The sequence below is a fragment of the Dunckerocampus dactyliophorus genome, chromosome 6 (assembly GCF_027744805.1).
Source record: "Dunckerocampus dactyliophorus isolate RoL2022-P2 chromosome 6, RoL_Ddac_1.1, whole genome shotgun sequence".
NCBI classification, from domain to species: domain Eukaryota; kingdom Metazoa; phylum Chordata; class Actinopteri; order Syngnathiformes; family Syngnathidae; genus Dunckerocampus; species Dunckerocampus dactyliophorus.
This window is the reverse complement of record NC_072824.1, coordinates 13357356-13372733: the sequence shown is the minus strand read 5'-3', so window position 1 is coordinate 13372733 and position 15378 is coordinate 13357356. Positions and strand designations below refer to the sequence as shown.

The window sequence follows — 15378 nt, the reverse complement described above, 5'->3', positions numbered from 1 at the left end:
CTTGTCATGGGTCGGCAATCATTTATAAATCTGTAATTATGCAAGTCAAATGTACAGCATACATGTAGCAGCACATAATTTCGACATGTTTGTCTTTGTGCTAAGCTAAGCTTTGAGATGTCACACTTTGTTCGGTGGACCATGAATGCACCATAGTTATATGAGGCAAAGCTGAAGTACAACTTGTACATTTACCAATAAATCTTTGTCTGACACTGTCACAGCTTTAAAAAAAAAACATCTGTTCAACGGTCATCTAACATTATCATTGATTAGTGATGAGTGCCTACACATTATTTCATTTAAAATGTATTTAATAAGTGTGTGAGGCATATATTGTATAGGGCTTAAAGCTGGATTGTGTTGCGAGTCAATGGCATGAGGGTTGAGGGGTGGGGGGGTTGTGCGTCAAAAATAGACATTTTTATGGGCACCTCAATTACTCACGTTTTTTTTTTTTACCATTCGCTGGTAAGTCTGGAACGGAACCCCCATGAAAAGCAGGGTTCTACTTTATATATAAAACATTTTGTAGCCTTTTTTCAAAATAAAAAAAAATATATATAAATATCAGTGGCCCCCCCTGCATTCTTTGATTTTTGGTGGAAACCCCTGATGTAAGATAACATAAGATTGATGTAAGATAATGTATCTTTAAAAAAAAAAAAAAAAAAAATTCCAACAGTACATTTGTTAGCAGGCCACTTCCTGGTTCTTAAAAGGAGACAAGACTGTACTATTTTTTATTCTGCTTCAGGGGAGACCATAGTGACTGAAATGCCAAAAGAAAAACTTTTTTTTGCACAACACAAGTTCAACAGAATTGTTGGTTTAAATCAGTGCTTCTGAGATAGTGAGGCAGGCCCCCTGTGGGGGTGAACTCTTGAGGGTGGGGGGTATGGGGGGTACGTGAGAGGCAGGGAGGACTGTCAATATTAGTGCAGACCTGTCAACATGTATGAGTTTGTCATACTTGGCATGCAGTTTGACTCTTGAATATGCTCGTGTGCTTCAGTGCTCTCCATTTTGTTGCATTTCACTGGTTTTAGTTTCAAGTTCAGTCTGTACAGTACAGATAAATAAATCAGTTTGTCAATATTATTTCAAATTGGAGGGGGGCGCAAAAACATTTCTGTCCTCCAGTGGGGGCATGACAGAAAATAATTGACAACCATTGCTTTAAATTAACAAGCCACTCCTAGGTTCATGGAAAATGACAGGAAGAGGCAGGACCAGGGGCACTGTGTAGAGGGCGAAAGTAAGGACAATGTTTTTTTTCATGGTGGCGTTCCTGGTCAGGACTGTACCATTTTAAAAATAAATAAATAAAAATTCTGAGGCCCAGAAAATGCTTCATTTGAAACTCAAATTGTCAAAAGAGAAACAAAATTCCACTAGAAAATGTGTTTGCTTATTTGACAAAGATGGTAACCAAGATACCAGGAGATGGAAGGACTACACCCTGACATGCTTTGTGTTGTCGCTCTGCTGCCGCCTATCTGCTGCCTCTTGCAGTGCATGCTGTTCCCTGCGGGTGGAGCCACCGTGGCACACCTGCAGCTCTTTAGGGCTCCTGGCCTTATTAAGCTGGTTGTCGGCAACAGCTCCTTGCCTGCTTCATGTATTTCTATGCCTGATGTGTTACCCTATCGTATGTTTTGCTTTCAATTCTACCTGCATTGTGAGGATACTTTCTCCCTGCCTGGCTACCTCCAGCAGTGGCGCGTTAGCACTTTCGCTAAGATTACCTGCCTGCTTGGTTTTCCCTGCTACTACTTTTTCCTAGCAGTGCCTTTTATTATCCCATTTCTGTGGCGTGGCACGGTATTTTTGTGTTGGACTCATTGCCTTTTGATATTTTTGTATTTTGTCTTTTTACTCCTGCGGAGGACTCGACTTGTAATAAATTCTTTTGTTATCGTGGATTGTCTCCTCTCTCTGCATCACGGGGTCCAAAACGCTGCTTGAGCCAATGGTGACACACCCTTTTTTATTCGTAGGCGGTGGAACACTTAATTTGTGATTCAAACAGCAACAAAAGCTAACAAAAGTGAAAAAGTTACGCAATCCCTTATTTGTGTTTGTTAGTCTGTTGTCTCATTTCTGCTTTTGACTGGACTAGTAGATAAAAGACGGGACACTATCATTTGCGTTCTGGGGTGCGGGGAACGGGTTCATTCTAATCCTATAAGTTAATAGAGGAATTAGATGTCACTAAACATTCAAAAAGATGGTTTACTTTCTGGTTTGGTTTGGTTTGGTTTGGTTTAGTTTATTTGAACATGAAGGTTACAATGAAATACATCTCGTGAATCATTTTTTGACAGTTCCACATGTCCAAAAGGAGTAGGAAGAAGCAAAGCTTATTTAATCCTACCCCCCATCCATTCTACATCTAGTACAGTACATGTAGTTCACTTCCTGGATTCCATGTCATGTTTTCAGTGATAGTCAGGATAACACATAATAGATAACGGTGAGATAACCGTCCCCCCAAAAAAAGAGAGAACATTCATAATAATGATAATAATGGTTCGCTGAGGATGGATGACATAAGAATGGACCGTACTATTTTGTATTCTGAGATGGAGGGATTGCGACTGTGATCAGCAAAAAAAAAAGGAAAACATTTCATAAAGAAAGTGAATACAATCGTATTTGCTCCACTGGGACTCACATGTTGCCACATGTTGCTTAAAAAGTAGGGATATCATAAATAGCGCGTTAACAACGGTAACTAATTTATTTAATAAATTAGGTTACATTTATTGCGTAATGAAGCATGCGTATCATGGCAAGCCAAGCTTCTGTGTTACGACAACAGACGGTGGTACTGTGTAGCTCCCTGGAGAGTTAGTCTGATGCTCCTTTTATAACTTTATTCTGACCTGAACACATGAACAGCAGTGCAATTCCAACACCACCTCCAACTCACAAACGCGCCTACAGTTCGTTCAGCCTCAGAACGATACTTCCTCATTGTCACTAGGCGACCGCGTGATGCATTCGGGGACACCGGAACATCGCAACAATGTGTTCATTATGCGTATATGTGTTGTGTAAGTACACAGAAAGACAATAAGTGAAAATTCTGAGCACTCACATTTTGCTGCATTTAGGTATTCTTGGAAATCCCAGAAAATAATCTCAAAACATGTGAATTCAATTTAAGATACGTGGTGTCTTGCAACACAACCCCTCATTGCTTATAATACCACTGTTGTGTGATTCTAATGTTCTGCTACCGTTGAAGAAACTAGTTTTAGGTAAATAGATTTTCAGACACGTGTGCTATCTTTTAGCTTGATTTAAACTTTCAGTTAATTTGGAGCGGTTAATACTTATATACAGTATGTTTCTTTCAATAAAATACAGTAAAAATGGGCATATTTCAGCCATAGTTGCAGATGGTGATTAATCATGATTAATTAATTTGAAAACGGATTAATCTGATTTTTAATCATTTGACATTCCTATTAAAAAAGTTGTTTTCTTGTTGACAGATATGACTACTATTTGAATTATGCTGGAGGGGAGGCATTGAGAATACCTCTGCCTGCATTTTTAACCAGACTTGTGAACCAACTGGTGGACACATGGCTTTTACTGTACAATGTGTTGATCAAACATCGTAGGAAGAGTTAATACTGCCTAAACATCTGCTGTACTGTGCAGCTACACAAGCGTTGCTATACTGCTGCATTTAAGGTTAGTGATATTAAAATATGCCAGTTTTCTACAAATTACAGTGCAGTGTGTGAGCTCAAGCATTTATCATAATCATGTATACATGAGGGATTTGCATGCATTTCAAAACCTAAACATGACCAAACAGATAAGTGCAATATCCATGCATGATTGTTGTTGTTATCACACACACACACACACACACACAATCTCATCTTTTGAATCGCTGCATTGGCTGTCTCAATGTAAAGGTATGGGGGGGGGGGTTGCCATGGAGACTATTCTTCTTGGCAACACAGTTGTGTATCTGTAGTTTGATTGGTCACAAGAAGCATGTGAGCCAGCAGCCAGTGGATAACCTCATGGAACCTCCCATGAAATTCATTCTACAGACCAGAGTAGGCGACTGGTTAGCTGCCACATGTGTAAAACCTACTAAATTCCTAATTGTCCCACTAAACACAAAAAAGCAGAGGAAGGAGCTTTCACAATAAATATAACCTGTGTTGGGGAAATTACCTAGTTGTAATAACTAGTTACTAGGAAAAGTGATTATTACGTTACTTTTCTGAAAAACCTTCAAATATGTAAAAGAGTTCAGGTTTAGCTTTGCAGTGGGTGTGCGGCTGACGTGTGTCATGAGATTAGAGTCGGGCTGAGTTTGTGATAATTCTCTACCAAAACGCGAGGGGGCAGTGTTTTCCTGAGAGTGCGCAAGCACAACTCTTGTTGACTAGCTATTTAGCTTTCTGTGCAGTAGTAGTAAACAATGGCGAAAGAAGTGACATCCAGATTATTGATATCGATATCAGTGCATTATAACGCGCCACATTTCACTGTCGGTAACAGCGTTGCAACATTTTAAAAACTAATTCAATTACCTGCTACTATAAAACAATAACAGGGTGAGTAACGCCACCAACATTGAACAAGAACCCGCCATGTCACTAAAAGGTCCTATTTAATTTGATGCGGCGTCAAATCAGTTAGCAATTAATGTCACTCTAATGTTAGTGTTAATTAAAAAGTAACAGCAGTGATTGGACTAGCCAGCTGTGTCAAGAAGCTGCAATGAGGACAGCTTTGTTTTAATACCAGGATGGTTAAAGCAGCATGTGTGCTACGCGTTTATGCACAGGAAAAATGATAATTCTTTCTTTCTTTTTTTTTTTTTTTTTTTTTTTTTTTACACATTATCTGGGAGCGTTAACTTGAAATTAAATCATATATGCTGACAATCACTTTGTGCAGATCTCGTCTGTGACCTTCATGAGCTACATGATGGCGCATGTGAAGCCACAGCACTCCTTCAGCAGGGTGAGGCCCGTTTTCGCCAAGGGAGAAGAGTTCGGCTGAGCCCTGGGTGTTACTCGCCTTGTAGGTACACCTGGAGCAAAAACATGATGCATTTTCATTGTAGTAAAATGGCTGATGCAGGGACAGGATAGACATGCACTTATAGATGTTTATAGATTTATATTGCGCTGAAAATGACAACCCATCTCGCCCCTCCGCACTCCCAGAACCACAGCCCACCGAATGATAGTCAAACGCGCTAGCCATCGAGCTAGAAGCCTGAGCTGTCAGTTTTATGTCCAAAGTGACTTCTTGAGGAAAACTGTACTTCTTTTTGGTATTTAGCCCATCATCCACAATCCTAACATTGAGTCAAGACAAAAACTGCGATCAACCCACGGACCTTGGCAAGTACAGCCGTACTACAAATATGTATAATAACTTAGTCCGTGACGTTTGTTTTAAAAGTCAACAGAGTAGCCATGTACATTTTTTTGTTAATCAAAAAGTCCAGGGAAGAAAATCAAGTGTCATAATTTTCATGTAGACCTAGCACTCGCAGTGCAGCAGCACGCTGCATTGGTTTCCACGCCACACTAAAAATTGCATGTACACAGTAATTCCGGAGCAAAATTGACATTTTTTGCACCATCAGATTTTAATGAAATTTAATCTGCAGATAGATATTAAAGTGAATTTATTTCCTACTTACCTTTTATTTTGTCTTGACGCTCCAATCCATAAGTTTAAAAGGCTTAAAGTTGGACTTAACCTTCGAAGCACTCGTATGACTCGGCACACACTCAGCATAAATCCAATACGAAATTGAAGAGGAAGAAGTAATCTACCTAACAAGCATGTATCTGAATGAAAATCCACGCGATATCGTATGAAAATTTTTTTTGAGGACATCCCCACAGACTCTCCTAATTGAGCGCGCAGGTACATTGTCAGATTTTTGCATCGCTAAAATACGAACATTGTAACATTCCCATCTTGTACTTTTAGCATGTAGCACTAGTGCTAAAAGTTTCATTGACAAAATAAAACCATCATGAAACAGTTACTTACAACGTCCGCTCTCACTGGGAAGCCGACTAACGTGGCTGTATTTTCAAAACAAGACTCGTGCTCCTCGTTGAGCTGGGAAATTCAATTAAAACTCGCATTCGATGCAGCAACTCCATTGGCTTACGTTACCGCTCGGTAGTAGTGGCATACGGATCGATACTGAAATATCGGTACCTCCGATACCAGATCTTTAGTCTCTCAAATCAATTCTCAAATGAAAATATCGATACTTTGATACGTTAGTAATTTGAGGTAATGAAATCATTAACAGGAACACCGTGGAAAGTATTAAATCATTGAGACCTTGACTAAATGATATACAGTTGTTTCAAATAAATGAATAAATTCCTCAGATATTTTAAATGGTTTATTTTATGGACTATGCTATGATTTGGAATACACAATTTTTTTTTTTTTTTTTTAATTTACCCGACATGCTGTATGTGTAGGTGTATGCGCACATAGTATCGGTATTGGATCTGTATTGCTGATACCAGCCTGAAATTGACTATGTATCAAATCGGAAAAGAAGTCAGGGTACCGCACATGAGGTGTTGTGAGTGAGGCGCTGTGAACAAGGCGTTGTGTCACTACGCAGGAAAAGTACTCGTCAGTGCTAGCTCTACAATAACATGTCACTGTAACTTGGTTAATATGCAGGTTACATTTTGCAAATCGAACATTGTTGCATTTTTTGATTTTTTTTTTTTTTAAAGAGGGCTTTATAGGCGGAATAGGCGTGTCCATTACGTGCATTGTTAGCTGCCTCACTACCTGTTTCTCTCTCTTTAGAACACACAGAAAAGGGAAAGACTTGTGTTCATGTTTCACTTAAAGATTGTGGCTGATGGACAAAATAAAAAAAAAAGTGCAGTTTTTCTTTAAGGTGTGAGATTTACTTGGGAAAGTGAGATTTACTTGCACAGCCATCCCTGCTAGCATAGTACTGTCATGGTCTTGGGCTGCATGAGTACTAACAGCACCGGGGAGCTGCGGTTCATTGAGGGAAAACATGAACTCCAACATGTTCTGTGACAATGTGTAGCAGAGCATGATCCCCTCCTTTGGGAAACTGCGCCGCACAGGAGTTTTCCAACATGATAACGAGCCCAAACGCACCTCCAAGGAAAACAATGGCGCTCACACTAAACACTCACACTTGGGACAAAATATGAACATTCTCCGTGAGGTGTACTCACTTGTGTTGCCACCTATTATCATGTCTGTTTTCCAGAGGACAGTAGGCCTCTGAGAAGTCGTAATAAAATGATTACTGAATTTTGCAACACCTTCTACATTACTATCATTAGCTTGCTAGGCTAAATAATGCACGCTTTAATTGCAATTAAAGATGATGTTTGAAGGAAAACTAGGAATAATTAGACATGAGTGTTGTACCTGTTTTCTGCAGGCATCTTGGAAATTTAGACCTCAGAAAGTCAGCCATTTCTTTATCTTCTTCTTTCTCCCTGCGTGCAGATGAAGCCATACATCATCCCCTGTGTTTTAATTTAAAGTTTGTTCACCAAAAGAAGTGTGTTGTGGTTGCCAGCTCAAACAGAAGCGGAGCTACACAGGCGATGCACGGCGCACAATTAAAATGGCATGAACCTCCATCGTTGTTTAGCTGGGTTTAGCTCCATCTCATCCCCTTATAACGTTTTTTCCTGCCTCATCTTTGCTGTGACTGTTCATGCAAGCAAACAAAGCGCGATGAAATCTAAAGCCACATTAAAAACACACTTCATATTCCACATCTGCTCTCACTGTTTAAGTCGTGACCTTTTCTTGTCATCTTCACTGTTTGTGTGCACCGCTAAGCTGATTCTTGCTGAATGAGACCACCCAACCATCCAAATATCCATCCATCTATCCATCCATCCATCCATCCATCCATCCATCCATCCATCCATCTCGTTATATGCAAAAGCTCACCTGAGTCTTTCAAACTCAACATCATCCACCAGGTAATCTCTGGTTTCGACCAGTTTGTGGATTTGCTGCAGAAGTTCATCTTCCTTTAGCCGGTCCTCTTTGGACTTGTCGTTATCTACAGTGAAAAGACAAAGAAATGAGTCTGTTGATGTTGCACATGTTTCTAACTAATGGAAGCAGTTTCTGTCATTGCACTCGCTATGCTTAGCTAAACTAGCTCAGATATAATAAACTACATACTACAAGCTACACCAAGCTAAACTAGGTCAAAATAAGATAAGATGGGCCAAAATGACAAAAATAAGACAATTTTTAAGTTAAAGTTGGTAAAATTAACACATGACACATGTAAACCAAGGCATATAATGGTAGAATGAGATGAGGTAAATATGATGAACTAACTAGCACAATCCAAGATTAGCTAAATAAGCTAAAATAAGCTACACCAACATAAACATTTCACTATGAAAAAATAAACTAAGGCTAATTGCAGAAAGAAGCTAAATATGATATGTGAAGCTAAGACACTGGGTAAGGTAAAATAAAGGAAGCTAAAAAAAAGCTGTCAAGATAAAAGTATAGGTCAAGACATGTTATGCAAAAAAGAAACAAAGCTAATTGCTAAGCTAAATAAGGCTAAAATGACATTAACAGCAGAAGAAGTAAAAAAAAACGAACCTAAGATAAGCATAATTAATTTATGAGAGCATTATCATTCTCATTCATTACTTATCAACACTGACTGTAAACTACATATCTCCTCCTCCTCCGTGAATCACCATCTTATCGTGGTGGAGGGGTTTGAGTGCCCGAGTGGTCCTAAGAGTTGTCCGGGCCTATATATCCCTGGTAAGGTCTCCCAAGGCAATCAGGTCGTAGGTGACGGACCAGACAAAGACTGATGGAACGAAAAGGGTCCTGACTGTCATTCGTGCATACGCGCCAAACGGCAGTTCAGAGTACCCAGCCTTCCTGGAGTCTATCAGAGGGGTGCTGGAGAGCACTGCAGCTGGTGACTCCGTAGTTCTACTGGGACTTCAACGTCTATGTGGCCAATGACAGTGTGACCTGGAGGAGTGTGATTGGGAGGAATGGCCTCCCAAATCTAAACACGTGCGGTGTGATGTTATTTGACTTCTGTGCAAACCACAGTTTGTCCATAACAAACACCATGTTCGAACATAAGGATGTCCACAAGTTCACTTGGCACGACAACGCCCTTGGCCGCAGGTCTATGATCGACTTTGTAGCCATATCATCAGACCTGCATCTGCATGTTCTGGATACGCGGGTGAAGAGAGGGGCTGAGCTGTCAACTGATCACCACCTGGCGATGAGTTGGATTAGATGGCGGAGCAGGATGCCGCACAGACCTGGGTGACCCAAACGTGTAATGAGGTTGTGCTGGGAACTCTCACCCCCGAGCAGAACTTCGCCCGCCTGATCGGAGCTGCGACCGCAAGGTGGTCGGTGCCAGTTGTGGCGGCAAGCCGCGAACCCGATAGTGGACACCAGAGGTCAGGGCTGCTGTCAAGCTGAAGAAGGAGTCCTATGAAGCATGGGTGGCTTGTGGGGCTCCTGAAGCAGCTGACAGGTATCGGCAGGCCAAGCAGAATGCGGCTTTGGTGGTAGTCGAAGCAAAAACTTGGGTGCGGGAGGAGTTTGGTGACTCCATGTAGCACAACTTTCAAGGTTCTGGCAAACCATCTGACGCCTTAGAAAGGGTAAGCAGTGCCCGGTCCACACTGTTTAGAGTGGGGATGGATGCCTGCTGACCTTGATTGAGGATATAGTCGGAAGGTGGAAGGAATACTTTGAGGCCATCTCAAATCCAATGACATACGTTCCATCGAGGAAGCAGAGTCTGAGGACACGAATGTGGACAGTTCCATCACCGTGGCTGAGGTATCAGGGGAAGTCAAAACAGTTCCCAGTGGCAAAGCACTGGGGATGGACGAGTTTTGCCCTGAGTTCCTCAAGGCTATGGATGTTGAGGGACTGTCTTGGCTGACACGTCACTTCAACATTGTGTAGAAGTCGGGAACAGTACCTCTGGATTGACAGACCGGGGTGGTAGTCCCCCTTTTCAAGAAGGGTGACTGGAGGGTGTGTTCCAACTATAGGGGGATCACACTCCTCAGCCTCCCAGGAAAAGTCTATTCCAGGGTGCTGGAGAGAAGGGTACGACCGTTGAACCTCAGCTACAGGAGGTGTAATGCTGTTTTTGTCCAGGTCACCAACACTGGACCAGCTCTACACCCATGCAAGGGTACTGGAGTGTACATGGGAGTTTGCCCAACCGGTCTATATGTGCTTTGTAGACTTTGTATAAACAGCATTAGGCAGTGTCCCTCGCGGTGTCCTGTGGTCTGTGCTCAGAGAGTACGGGATTGGTGGCGTGCTACTATGTGTCATTCGGTACTTGTACAACCAGAGCAGGAGCCTGGTTCGCATTGCAAGCAGTACGTCGAGCCTGTTTCTGGTGAACATTGGCCTCCGCCAAGGTTGCCCTTTGTCACCGATTCTGTTTATAAATTTCATGGACAGAATTTCTAGGCGCAACCAAGGCTTTAAGGGAGTTTGGGGGCCTTAGGAGCTCATCTCTGCTATTCGCAGAGGACCTGATGGCCTCATCGGACTGTGACCTTCAGAGTTTACTCGGGCTGTTTACACCTGAGTGATGCTTTTGGAATGTGATTCAGCACCTCCAAATCTGAGGCCATGGTTCTCAGTCGGTAAAGGGTGGATTGCACCCTCCGGGTTGAGAGTGAGGTCTTATCCCAGGTGGAGGAGTTCAAGTATCTCAGAGTCTTGAGTCTTGAGGTTGGCACTTGAGGCGGATGGGCGCAGAGTCTGCAATAATGCGGTTGCGGTACCATCATGGTGACGAGAGCGCTGAGCCGGAAGGCAAAGCTCTCAATTTACTGGTCGATCTAAGCGGCTGAAATGAGTTTCCTCCGTAGGGTGGCGAGACTCTAAGGAGAGGAGCTCAGTCATCCAGGAGGGGTCAGTGTACAGCCGTTGCTCTTTCACATCGAGAAGAGCCAGTTGAGGTGGCTCGGGCATCTAGTCCGGATGCATGCCAACTACATTGGGAGCCTATCAGCTAATGCTAAACAAGCCCAAACACAATGACAGCTAATCAATGTCCACTTCAGGGTGTGACTGACCATTCTTTTCCACCCACAACAACTCAAGCACAAAAAGCATAAAAACAGACTTTTATAAAAAGGCAACGTGCAGAAACTGTAAAATTAGATTAACGCAATTAAAAAAATAATGCAGTAAATATGACTGTAATTAATTAATCACCATGAATGCACCAATTTGACATCCCTATTCTTGACATAGTGTTGATTGACATTTTTGTTGTTGTTGTAACTGTTGTGAATTAAGTTTGAGGTGTGCTTTATCACAACATTTGGGAAGAAGTAAGCACATTTCAAAAGGTAAAGGTGAAAAGGTTTGGGAACACTTGGCATGAGGGAGAGAAAGAGTATATTTTCTACTCCAAATATGAAACTACTCATATTTTTTGGGCTGAACTCAATCATAGTGAAGGTGGTGACTCCAACCTGACAGGGACACTAGTTTGTGCAGCTCCTTCTTCAGCCGAGTGATCTCCTTGCATAGCTGAATGTCATCCATCCTGCAAAAGGAGACACAAAAAACAACATTAGTCATGTCTGTCAACTATATTTACAATGATGTCATCTTGTCCTAAAACTTTTTAGCCCCTGCAAAATGGAGGTACTCGGGCTGTAATTCCTGTAATTCGGGCTGTTATATGCCAGGTCTTTGTAAAAGTTCTTGAATTAAAAACTGAACGTCTACACTTGACTGTGTTATTTCAAATCTATTATGGATCACAAAAGCTCTGGCACTGTCCAAATGCTTCCTTACCAAATTGTAATTCGACCTTGCTTGGGAGCTATAGTGCATATTCATTATTTGGTAAAAATGTAAGAAACAAAAACATTCAACTTTGTGGAAGGCAGTCATTTTTTTTGCAGGTGGAGATTTCCCTTATCATTTAATACATACTATTATATCCATCTCTTAAGGGAAAAACATAGCACGTCATGTAGGATTCTCCCAGGTTCGTGTAATCTTTATCATCTCACATGTATCTGAGCTCAGACTCCCTCCGGACCAGAACGTCTCTAATCCTCTCGATCTTGAAGAGTTCGCCCTCAATGTCATCAGCAGTAATGCTGGAGTCCGCCATGGACACCACGTCATCTTCTGGAAGACACACACACACAATCATATTGCAGAGGGTGCTGTTTTCGAATAACAATTCAGTCACAAATAAAAGCATGCGTCTTCACTTTTTTCTTCATCTTTCCTCTCATTCTTCTCTTTTCTTGTCATTCTTTTGTTCTTATAATCCCCTTTTTGAAATATGTCGCAGCACTCTTTAAATGCCACTGTAAATGTCAGCTTTACAGATGCCATCTCTTCTCTGTAGGAACTCTATGTTGTGATAAATATGTCATTATGGTGCTATCAGTCATAGTAAATGTAATTATGGCACGGTAATACCTTTTCCTGAGAGGACAAAGAAGGCATCTATTTGAAGTGTGGTGTTTATAAAATATATATTTATAAATGCTGGGAGGAACTGGGGGAAGTGGCCGGGGAGAGGGAAGTCTAGTAGATGGATGGATGGATGGATATTTATAAATATACAGTATATGACGAGGCACCCAGAAATTGAGAGACAGTGTCTACTACAATTTTTCTCTATTGATAAGACACTTCCTGAAAAATAGCACACATTTCACAAAACACTGGACCCTATTTTCTTTATTACGACACAATTCGCAAAAGCAACACACACTCAAAAGTACACTTTGTCAAAATTTTAAACTTTGTTTTCAAAATTAGCACACACAAAGACAAATTAGGAGACTGCACTGCTCAACACAAAACACTGTTCTCACAATTTTTTTTACATGAAGTATAAAAAAAGATATGTCACTGTATTGTACACAGTACAGTATGTAAATATTTACACCACATCTGCATTAATTCTTTCAGCCTGGTCAGGACACAGGACCTCATTACAAGCTATGACTGCGCTGGCAAGGCAATCTGGAAAGAAAGACCTAGTGCGTCTGATTCAGCCCTGACATGCATCAACAGAAACATCATCACATGCCAAGACCATTGATTGCAAGAGATTTTCCTGAATGTATAGCTGCTGCTCATAAACCTTCCACGTCCATGGAGAGAAAAAATATTCCATAGGATTCAGAAACAGTGGCAAAAAAAATATGGTGGCAAAAAAACACAATAACTTCACAGTTCATATCGAGCAATTCCCGAATCAATCCTCGATGAAAATTAACATTATCCCAGACAACAAAAAACGTGTCTTCTTGCCAGACGCTCTGCTGTATGTGTGTCAGTAGGCCCTCGTGAAGTCCATCTAGGAAAGTCAACAAATGCTGGGTTTATGCGCCCAGAACTGCATGAAGGTGAATTAGATTGCTTATTGCAGCACAGAGGGTTACATTACACCCACGCTGACCTGGGACATTGACGACAGCCCAATGTTCAGTGATATTTCGTTATATTTAGTTTGAAACCAGCCTCGTTCACGTAGGTGTATTCATGTGGCCTATCATCAAAGTCCAACTGAGAAACTCTGAACTCTGAAAAACGCACAGAAAACAGACAAAAAGTCATTCATGTACACTTTGTACTTTTACTAGCACTTGTGAGCCAGCATTATTATGCATTAGATTTTTCACAGCATTCTCAGACTACTTGTATTGTTACAGTAAAGCGTAATTTCATATACTCACTTGCACATATTAAAATCGCTGTTCTTTCACGCTGAGGGAGTTCATTTCAAAGGGAACGCTGTAGACTTGCTTCATGGTGATCCTGTATTTTTTCAGCACACAATCAATGGTGGGGAGGCTTACATTGCTGATTCCTCTGAAATTGTTGCCTTGGATTATTCGTTGCTGGATTTCACAGTTTTATTGCATTGGTTTGCACCACCATTTGGACAATCAAGGCCTCTTGGTGTTGGTTAAATAAAGGCGGTCTTCCTGCCACAACACGCGGTCTTACAACTCTTACAACAAATTCTACAGTAAACCTACTATCCTGTAAAGTACAGTACAGTATGTGTATAATGGAGTTGCTCATACCTGTTGTCCTCTTTAAATCGTCAGATAATTGATCCCACTGTGTATCTGCTCAGGTTGGGTGTCACTCTTTGTCCTGCTTCTTTCATTGTCATTTCTTGGATCAGCACATTATTAATGACAGTAGCACAAATTTCATCTGGAATTCTATTTCTTTGTGTGGGTTGTTCTCAGTCAAGGTTTTGGCCATGGTCTATGTGGAGGTTTTGGTCCTGGACCAGGTGCATGGGCAGGTCCAGGTTGTGGTTCTGGGTGTGGTCTGGCTTGTCCACGTCCACAACCACACTGTGTTGGAACAGTGTCTGAATTTTGCCTCCTAGTGTTCACTTTTGGAAAAATGTGTCCTATGAGTGATAAGTGTGTTCAAATGAGCAAACAAGGTGTTCGGTCTTTCGCAAAAAGAGTGCAAGAGCTTTGGAAACTGGATGCAAACCATGAAGTGTGAAAGGTTTTCATACCAAAGTCCTGTATTTGAGAAACGTGTGCAGTCAGTTGGTAGCTGTGTGCAGTTAATGGAATTTAGTGTCTTATCAATTGAGAAAAATTGTAATGCGAAGGCCACTAGTTGAGGAAATGCAGTATTACTATAGGCTGGTCACATTTTTCATCATTTGTTTCTCTTATTCACCGACCTATGGTCCTACCACACATACACACTTGAAGAAGTGACACCTGTTGATGCTTGACATTTGCAGTGCTGACTACCGGCACACATGCGACAGTTAAAGCAAACTACCTATTCTGCGCTGTAATATCAACATCCTAAAAGCATATTATGTTGATGTCATTAGGAATCACTAACATTAAGCATTAGCCTATACATTAATTTTACATTAAATATAAGCAGCATGAGCATCAGTTAGTTTACCTGCTTTGTTGCCATGTCTGCTCCATTGTGTACGCTCCAGTGAGCCATACTGATGGAAAGATTCTCTCTTCATCTCCATCATTCCAGTTGCTGCTTTCCCCACCTCCTCCTCCTCTCTGTGGGATGCAGATGCACCGAGCAGGAAACCAAAACAGAAATATCAAACACTGAAATTGTGATGCTGGATTTCAGTGAGTCATTGCCAGTCAGTCACCGACCTGCAGAGGTACGAGGGCAAGATGTTCCTCGCATGCTCTGGCGTGCGTAGCCGACAGAAAACTCCTTGTCAATCAAGGTGGTCACGGCACTGGGGACATATCACCATCTGGTGGTCATTAGACGCCACTGCAAGCAAGC

General features: G+C 41.5%; 1 protein-coding gene across 1 annotated transcript; it reads right to left on the bottom strand.

Moving 5' to 3' along the window:
* Positions 1-861: 861 nt before the first annotated feature.
* Positions 862-15375, bottom strand: LOC129183372 (bMERB domain-containing protein 1-like). The gene is made up of 7 exons (XM_054780518.1): positions 15240-15375; positions 15022-15137; positions 12114-12234; positions 11565-11638; positions 7990-8104; positions 7453-7523; positions 862-5074 (listed from the first exon to the last, which is right to left on the bottom strand). Exons 2-7 carry the CDS (start codon positions 15101-15103, stop codon positions 4962-4964), a joined length of 576 nt encoding a protein of 191 aa, XP_054636493.1. The 5' UTR covers positions 15104-15137; positions 15240-15375; the 3' UTR covers positions 862-4961.
* Positions 15376-15378: the final 3 nt, after the last annotated feature.